We start from the raw sequence: 9,800 nt of genomic DNA, 5'->3' as shown, positions 1-9,800 counted from the left end.
TCTATTGTTTTGCAGCTCCTTTGTTTGTTTTGGTCTCCATAGACATGTCAGAATAAAACATCCACAATCCCATGGTGTAGCATAAGGGCTGTGCAGCGTTGGGAGATCTGAAGCAGAGAGATCAGAGTTCAGGTAGCTGAGGGGAGGACTGAACAAGCCTGGAACTTTTACAAAGAACATTTGCAACTTTTATTCCAACACCTTAATTTGAGGAAATGCGCACACCGGAGAAGTCACTCTGCTTTATTTTTCACACAACGTGTTTAAGAAGGGAACAGATTTACTATTGCCATTTCTTTGAAAAATGCCTGATCATACAAACCACATTAAGAACTGTTCTCAGCCTCATTCCGTTGTAATGAACACCGATGCTGGCATAACAAATACTTGTGGCCTTATCACGTGCCCTTGAGATGCGGCTAGCACGACTACAGTCTAAATGATGAAGTTTTGCCTGCAATATACTAACACGTGCTGCTCCTACAAAAGCTGAATTCTTGTGTTCAGGAAGAACAAACGAAAAAGGTAAAACCCTAAGGCCTTGGCTGTCCAATGCTGATGGGAAAGCTCACAGCATGTAGGCACTGCCACTATACCTTCAACGTTGCTTTCAAAAAACCCATCCTGCTTTTATGTCTCTCTCTCTCTCTCTCGCAAGATCTCCTACTGATGGTCATGGGTTTTTACAGTGCATACACCATGCCAAGAGCTAAATCTCACTCAGTGGTTTAGCCACTGACTAATATACTGGACAAATGATTTTATTCTGACACGTAAGTGACTCTCAGTTGTTATACCCATGCGAAGGTAGACTATACCTGAACGTTTATACTAAGCCCTAAACTTTCCAAGTTGTAGAAGTCTCACACCTAAATTCTCACACACCACCACAAAGCTATAGGCTATACAGTTCACTATTCTCTTCCCTCAGCACAGAAATGCTGTTCCCCTGCTCCCCCCCCCCCCACCATTTTAGGATAGAGCACAAAGAATAGCCTCCCAACACCAAACAAATTTCTGTGTCTCAAAAAGTCAGAAGGGTCCCTTTCAGCAAGACATTGCCTTTACAATCACTTACAGAGCTAGACATATTACAGAGCAACGGAAAGAGCTAAGTAGAAATCTAACAGGTTACAGTAATTGCACTTCATAACAACGGCCCTGCTGCCCTCTCTTCTCTGCATGGTTCTGGAAGGAGAAGAAAAAAATCATTGTCAATTAACTGGGCACCTACAATAGACGAGAAAGAGAATCTCTTTAGCAGTTTAGGTTGGTAACGTCTAGTCAAATAAGTCCAGGCTCATCGAAATATTAAGTAGAGCAGACCGCAGTCTAACTCCTTTATGGCTAGGCTGGTACATCATAGATACCTTACTGTTCAATACAAAGTTAAATGAATGTAGTGAGGGAGGAAAGTGCTGGATTCACAGGTGTAGTGAAAGATGCAAAACTGCCAGCTCTGGAAACCAAAGTCCTAGGTTATACAGCGCAAGCAGCAGCAGTGAGGTTCCACTGGTAGTTTAGTTTCCATTGGTTTATTCAGTCTGTAGCCTCTGCTGAGATGGTCAAATATTGCCAGTTATTGTTTACTTTCAATTTTTGAGGTATTAGGCTGTCTAATCTAGGTGTTAATATGGTAGTGGGATGTCTAATCATCTCTCAGGCGACGTTCCAAGTTGAATAAGTGAAACGTGTTCTGTGTATTAGGCACAGTGCAGGGCAGTCAGGCAAGGCAAAGACCTTTCACAGTATAGAAACGTAGCAAGCTTATCATACATGAACAACGCTAAGAAAGAAGTTAAGATACTCAGAACCAGATTCTGATTTCCATTATATTGGTGAAAACCTGGAGTAAACTCCACTGATGTCAGTCGAGTTTCTCTAGATTGTCACCAGTGTAACATCAGAATTTGGCCCTCAACCTCTACGTGCAGGTCCGTTTATATTAGATGGTCTCTAAAAGATTGGAGGAAAGGGAAGGTCTCTAAAAGATAGGGACACCACACTTTAGGGTGTCTGAATAGTTATAAAAATTCAATTCTTATAAGGGAGATGTTTTGCCAGACTTCAGAACCCCCTAGTCAGAGAGCGACCTCTCCTTTCCCCAGGCAGTAGCATCTCAGAGCCTTGCTGAGATGGTATTTGGTTCAGGTAATCCTGTCATCGTCACTGATAATGTAGCAACTCTTCCCAGCGGATTGGCTGGGAAAACACCTCTCTTTCTAGCCAGAGTTCATAGGAGTAATGGAAATCTTCAGGGAGCTCCAGCCGTTGCCCCAGCACACTCTGCAAGCAATTGTCCACCGGTGCAAACTCTGAGTCCTGGGATTTATCATATCTCCGGCTATTAAAGGCTTCAATGTTGGCTCTTAGTGTGCATTCTTCAGCTTGGAAATCCCATGGTCTGGCATCAATATCTGCATTTGATAAGAAACACCCCCCCCCACAACAGTATGAGAAAATCATTCATTTTTTCTGACATGGGATGAGGTTTTAACAGAAGTAAAGGATTGTGACCCATCACACAGTCATATGCCCATGAGGGTCAGATTCACAACAGTTGCTGCAAGAGCCTAGTCCAAACCAGTTCATACTGTGTGTGTGTGTATATATATCATACACAAATCTCCTATATTAACATAATGCTACAGTTGCAAAACATTAAAAAATTAGGCAATACCAGAATTAAGGTTACCTGTACAACCGTCATTCTTCCCCTGTCTGTATGCATTATGATACACTTTTAATTACATGAGCACATAATATTTTCCCACAGGATCCCACCACTTTTGCTGAAAATTGCCAAAGGAAACCTTCAGCCCGAGGCAGAGACGAAGCATGGAAAATTTAACATGAAGTAAAATATGGCAAATTTATAACTCACTGAAAATCAGGGCTGTTAATGGGAAGCAAGTATAGGTGTTGGGGAATTATTGGCTGGATGTAATAACCATATTTCAGCCATGTAATATTCAGTAGTGTCATTCAGTCCCTCTGGAGTCCATTTCTAGATGAAATAGTCACTCACATTAGAAAGATACAGTGAATTCACTGGTTTAAGGGGGAAAAGGTTTGATTTAGTGAGCTCAGTGGCAACTCAGACATACATAGGATAAAAATAAACCCTCCTAGGGGAAAACAAGTCCAGGGCTTGTCTCTGAAAGCCTGGGCATTTACAAAGTAGTCTGACAGTCCGTCCAGATCAAGATGAGATGTCTGAGTACTGAGCCATGTTAAGTATCACATTATGTTGTTGCTTAAATCTTCTTTCCTGGGGGAATTCGGGATTCTGGCAAAATGCCATTTTCCATTAGATTCTTATGTCAGAGTAAACCATAGTGCGAGAGAGGAGCAAAATGTGGGGCAGAGAGGGGAACCCCAGTGCCAAAGTGCAGCACCCAACATAAGAGAAATACATAACTACGCACCTGCAAAAAGATCCAACCACAACCTAGAAGTCATCCTCACTCTAGCCCAGTGATGGGCAACCTTCGGCCCACCAGGGTAATGATTGCAGCCCGCCGCTTCCCGCAGCTCCCATTGGCTGGGAACGGTGAACTGCGGCCACTGGGAGCTGCGGGGGGCCGTGCCTGCGGACGGTCAACATCAGCAAAATGTCTCGCGGCCCACCATCAGATTACCCTGATGGGCTGCATGCGGCCCGCGGGCCACAGGTTGCCCTCCACTGCTCTAGCCTCACCATCTTTTCTTTGCACAAGTCAGAAAAATCATCCTTCACTTCTGTGTTTCCAACTCATTATTCTTAACGGTGGCTGGTCAATTAATTTTTTTTTAAAATGGCGAGTCCTCGTTTTAAGAAAAAAAAAAAAAAAAACCACTTTGTAGGTGCTCTGCTTCTTCTGTCTGTGAGCGTCGAGTGCCTAAAACTCCCACGACAGCCAAAAGCGTGAAGTAGCCGCGCACCATCTGCGGTACAAAATATTCCTGCTACTGTCTTCACTCACTACAAGAAGCAAAGAGCAAGTGGAGGAAAACAGTTTTATGGTAAATAATTCAAAAGGGACACACGTCAAAAAAACCAACAACAACAACAACCTTTTGTGTCGTGGGTTTCCTTTTCGGATTTCACTAAACTCCACAGTGAAACTAGATTAATGAGTTTTACCTTTGATTCTCCTGAATCAGCACCACATATATTACGGCTCTCAAAAGCAAAGGGTGAAGGCTTAAATCATTAACAAATCATTTTAATTGAACTTAAAACTCCCTAAAGTGTTTTTATGTATAGCCAATTTCTCCTACACATTTAACCTACTCCTCCCTCAAAACTTAAGTATTGGGTTTTGATACAGTGTCCCATTCGTATGAATTCCTTAGAAAGTTGCAGGGTCATATAATCCTTTTTAGGTGATATAAGTAGCAGACACACAATACAAGTTTTAAGGCCAGGTTGTCAAGGCAAAGAAACGTGTTTAGATCCTTCCTTCCTCTTTAACCAAACCTGGGATTCAGATTACCGTACTGAATTAACCGCAAAGCCAGGGCACTGAGTGTGTAGTCAGCTGCATCCCATGGGTTAATGCATCACTGTAGTTGTCAGAATCCTCCTCACAGCCATCATTGTAGAAAATATGGAGGATGAAAAGATAGAAACTATCTCCCAGGGGTGGCAGATATGTGGCCCACAGGCTGAAACACAAGCTTGTACAATGTAGCCTCTAGCAATCCTCACCTTTATTTCAGAGATGTGACCTGCAAGCCCTACTAGTCAGATTTTCACACACTGGCCACGTTTACATCTGCAGACTTGATGCGATTACAGGCACAGCCAGTTACTTGGTGTACAAAATGACCTCAACTGCAGACAACCTTGCACCTGCAATTTTTACAGTCGCAAAGTAGCCGGTGCAAATGGAGGCCGAGTTGAGGTAGTGCTGAAACGTAGGTCCTACAGATCCCAGCTGATAATGCTCTGAGTGGACACGTGATGGGAGGGTGGATGCAATCTGTGCTATCTTAAGCAAATCAGATGTGGCCTTAAGGCTTCTGAACAACTGCCAGGGAAGCCCTCAGCCAGACCAAGTTTGTAGGGTCCTGATGAATCTGCAGGTCAAACTAAATGCGCAGTAGCATCAACCGAGAACCCAGAGCCGGTGCTCTCTCCAGCAAGACTCACCGTTGCCGTAAGCCCAGTCGTCGTTCATGCGGTGACGCACTTTCTGGTAAATGGCAGACATCGTTTTCATGTTGCTCTTTCTCCACTGGCGCCCAAGGTACTTGGTCTGGATCTTCAAGAGCTTCAGCACATACAGCTGCATCATGGCCTGCTTCACTTTCAGAGCGCGTTTCAGGATTGGGGCGGATTTAAAAACCACCAGCATCTACCAAATCACCAACAAAAATGTTGTCAGCACATTCTCGAGTTCTGAGCCGCTCTGACACCCTGGTGGCAAACGTGGTACAAAACACAGAAAAACTGAATAGGGACGTGCAGCAGAGCAGGTAAGTTGCGGAGGGTGGGGAATAAACATTTCTAACTATCCTTTTGCAGAGGAGGGTTTCTGTAAGGGAACTGACTTCTAGATTGATAGAACTTTAATATGAACCAACGTGGGGGAAGAATAACTAGCAACACAGCAGATCTTAAGAGCATTCAAAACAACTGGCCAGCCTGAAGCCCCAGCAGAAGCATTCATTGTAGCCCACTGACCCCCTGCAGACTCTTTTTGGGACACTATAATCTAGACTTACTAAACTCCGCTCCATTCTCTCATCTTCCTCTGCTTCTCCGCAAAGAGACTGTTACATGGTCCCGCCCACCACTAGGGCGCTTCCTCCAGGTTGCTCTGGGGATTAGCGCCTTCCAGGTCTGACGCCCCCTTCTGCCGCTCCTTCATGTGCCCTGCCACTTCTCTCTCTTTGCGACTCAGAGTATTCCCTCTTCATGGTTTGGCCCTCCAGCCAGGTCACGACAGTTCTCCCCTTACGGGGCATCAAGATCCTATCGGACGACTGGCCCAGGCAGTCTTCTGCTCCACTGCCCAGTCTGTGCTGTTCCCCCCAGTGGCTGGTAGGGGAACCTGGGCCGGCCCTCTACTCCGGGTTCCATTGCAGGAACTCTATGCCTAGCAACCTTGGTCTGCTTTCTCCTTGACCCTGTTGCTCTTTCCCTACACTCCTTCTTACATCTTCTGGCCCCACACCCTGGGTTTACCAGCCCAAACTCCCCCCTCCTAGGGAGTAATGGAAGATTACTTAACTGCATAGCCCCAACCACGCCTCCCAGGGAGTGACTACAGACTACTTCCCTTGCAGCCCCTTTCTGCTGCCAACTTTCTGCTCCGACTGCTCATTCGTGTTGCCGGCTGCGTTGGCTCTTCCCTGGCCTTTCCTCCCAAACAGAGCCGGACGTAACATTTAGGGTGACCAGATAACAAATGTGAAAAATCGGGATGGGGTGGGGGGGGGTAATAGGAGCCTATGTAAGAAAAAGACCCCAAAATTGGGACTGTCCCTATAAAATCAGGACATCTGGTCACCCTAGTGACATTCTAGGCACGCTCTCCCAGTTTCTTCTTGTGTCAACATCTCACATTCTAGTTAGTTTAAATTTTTTTCTTCCCCAGGGCAAGATCCGGGGAGAGAAATTAGCTTCATCACCCTACTCTGACCGCAAGCTCTTGGGCAGAGAAGGCTGTCCCTTGCTGCATGAAGGATGGGCCGATGTAGCGCAGTGCACTCGCTCACATCAAAACGCCAGGAAATGCACCGCAGGGTCTCCGCGACAAAGGGCAACACCCCCAGACCCCAGCTCACCATTGTCCTAGAATGTTTCCACTTGGTCAGCTTGTTGAGGAGCCTCAGCAGGTTAATGCAGGAGAACAGGTTCCTCCAGCAGAACTGGTTGTTGTCCCCAGCTTCCTGCAGACAGACACAGGAGGGAAAAGGGCCAGTTCAATGCTACTGCCTGCAGCATTAAAGTGGCACCTCCCCTGAAATCTCCTTGGGCAAAGTTATTTGACGACTGTCTGACGGTGGCATCTGCACAGTTCTCATTCCATATAAAAGACAAGGGCATTGAACACCAGAACACCCTCATCTGGCTGGCTGATCGCTTTGCTGACAGACACCGGGAAAAGCCATTCTGAAAAGCCCACTGCTGACACTGAGGATTTAATCTGTGCATACGTTAAGAGAAAGGGATAAAATGGAAGTGCAGTCATCCGCTTGTGTTATCCAGGGAACTACCTGCTGCAGTGTACTTGCATTCATTGTTTACATACAGAGAGAGAATTATAGCCTAATAATCACCATTTATTTACAGAATTGTATTTTTTAGATTTTATTTATGAATTTACAAATCACCACCGGCATTGGGGACATTTTGCAGATACAGAAAATGGAATTACACAACGACAGATGACAAACAATAATATGGGTCATAGGAGGACAACGCTTTTTATACTGCAGAGATCCAACCAGCATTTTTTTTAAATTCTACTCCTATATTATACAGAACCAGTATATCAGATAATCACCCACCAGCTCCTATTTGTGTAGATCATGTCTGTTTCTCCTCCAGGAGGAGCAGATAGAAAACAAGCGCACATTGGCTTAGAAGATCATCATATTTCTGCGGTACCTTTCATCCCAAACGAGCCCCAGCAATACTTCCAAAGCAGCAGAACTGAAATGCAGCCACTTCTGGAGTGAAGGGCAGCAACTAACCGTGCAGAGCGTGCTGCTCGACAGAGAAAATGGACATCATGGCCGAGGATGAAAGAACAAATTCCTACACGTACACAAAGCTCGCCTAGCTTTTAAAAGGTGTTCATGCAGAGAAGATAGAACCTGGGATTTTAAGATCTTGTCTGAAAGGCCCATGCAGTTAACCCTCGTATTTCAAACCAGATCAAGTCCCTCAGGCTTTATCATCAGTTTTTGGGGGTAATAAACATCAATTTTAAAAATAAAAACAGACTAAAATGACCCCCCAAGTTGAGGATGTTAACTTGTATCTGATCTGTGACGTCTGTGTCCAACTCGGGTGGTAACCTCCTCGCGGCAGGGACCATCTCCTTCTATTTGTACACCCTGGAGCTCTCTGTTGGTGCACAATAATCGACTTGGGAATAAGGGCAGACACTAGTACTGGCAGATTTATAAGCCATTTACATTTGTCTAGCGAGCTAGGATTGCAGGAAATACCTAGGAACCCATAAGAAACTGAAACTTGCCACACGGCACAAATACTAGGCCCACTCAGAGGAAGAGCTCTGAGCTGTGACAGGAGGCTGGGAGACAACGAAGCAGCTTTTGTAAGAAATGACACCTCATAGACTCATAGACTTTAAGGTCAGAAGGGACCAATATGGTCATCTAGTCTGACCTCCCGCATGATGCAGGACACAAAAGCTGACCCCCCCCACTTTCCCTTAACTCAGCTGTTGAAGTCTCCAGATCGTGATCTAAAGACTTCAAGTCGCAGAGAATCTTCCAGCTTGCGACCCCTGCCCTATGCTGCGGAGGAAGGCGAAAAACCTCCAGGGCCTCTGCCAATCTACCCTGGAGGAAAATTCCTTCCCGACCCCAAATATGGCGATCAGTAGAACCCCGAGCATACAGGCAAGATTCTCTAGCCAGACCCTCATTTTACCAACGATGGCCGTTATTGCCTAATTGACTAAAATCACGTTATCCCATCAAACCATTCCCTCCATAAACTTATCTAGCCTAATCTTGAAGCCAGAGAGGTCTTTCGCCCCCACCGTTTCCCTCGGAAGGCTGTTCCAAAATTTCACCCCTCTGACGGTTAGAAACCTTCGTCTAATTTCAAGCCTAAATTTCCCCACGGCCAGTTTATATCCATTCGTTCTCGTGTCCACGTTAGCACTGAGCTGAAATAATTCCTCTCCCTCCCTGGTATTTATCCCTTTGATATATTTAAAGAGAGCAATCATATCCCCCCTCAGCCTTCTTTTAGTTAGGCTAAACAAACCAAGCTCCTCGAGTCTCCTTTCATAGGAAAGGTTTTCCATTCCTCGGATCATCCTAGTGGCCCTTCTCTGTACCCGTTCCAGTTTGAGTTCATCCTTTTTAAACATAGGAGACCAGAACTCCACACAGTACTCCAAATGAGGTCTCACCAGCGCCTTGTATAACGGAAGCAGCACCTCCCTGTCCCTACTAGAAATACCTCGCCTTATGCATCCCAAGATCGCATTCGCTTTTTTCACAGCCACGTCGCATTGCCGACTCATAGTCATCCTGTGATCAACCAGGACTCCGAGGTCCTTCTCCTCCTCCGTCACTTCCAACCTATGCGTCCCTAGCTTATAACTGAAATTCTTGTTAGTCATCCCTAAATGCATCACCTTACACTTCTCACTATTAAATCTCATCCTATTATTATTACTCCAATTTACAAGGTCATCCAAGTCTCCCTGCAGAATATCCCGATCCTTCTCCGAATTGGCAATACCTCCCAACTTTGTGTCATCCGCAAACTCTATCAGCCCATTCCTACATTCGGTTCCGAGGTCAGTAATGAATAGATTAAATAAAATCGGACCCAAAACCGAACCTTGAGGAACCCCACTGGTGACCTCCCTCCAACCTGACAGTTCACCTTTCAGTACTACCCGCTGCAGTCTCCCCTTTAACCAGTTCCTTATCCACCTCTGGATTTTCATATCGATCCCCATCTTTTCCAATTTAACCAATAATTCCGCATGCGGTACCGTATCAAACGCTTTACTAAAATCGAGGTATATTAGATCCACCGCATTTCCTTTATCTAGAAGGTCTGTTACTTTCTCAAAGAAGGAGATCAGGTTGGT

General features: G+C 45.4%; 1 protein-coding gene across 1 annotated transcript in view; it reads right to left on the bottom strand.

The window, feature by feature from the left end:
• Positions 1 to 227: 227 nt before the first annotated feature.
• Positions 228 to 9,800, bottom strand: part of STRIP2 (striatin interacting protein 2) — a 64,638-nt gene continuing 55,065 nt past the window's right edge. The window contains exons 19-21 of the mRNA XM_024193101.1: positions 6,778 to 6,882; positions 5,138 to 5,342; positions 228 to 2,417 (exon numbers count right to left, since the gene is read on the bottom strand). Of these exons, the coding sequence (XP_024048869.1) occupies positions 2,167 to 2,417; positions 5,138 to 5,342; positions 6,778 to 6,882 (561 nt within the window). The 3' untranslated portion in view covers positions 228 to 2,166. The remainder of the gene's footprint in view (positions 2,418 to 5,137; positions 5,343 to 6,777; positions 6,883 to 9,800) is intronic.

Source organism: Terrapene carolina, unplaced genomic scaffold, assembly GCF_002925995.2.
Source record: "Terrapene carolina triunguis isolate 2854851 unplaced genomic scaffold, T_m_triunguis-2.0 Scaffold68, whole genome shotgun sequence".
NCBI lineage: Eukaryota > Metazoa > Chordata > Testudines > Emydidae > Terrapene > Terrapene triunguis.
This window is presented reverse-complemented; position numbering and strand designations above follow the sequence as displayed.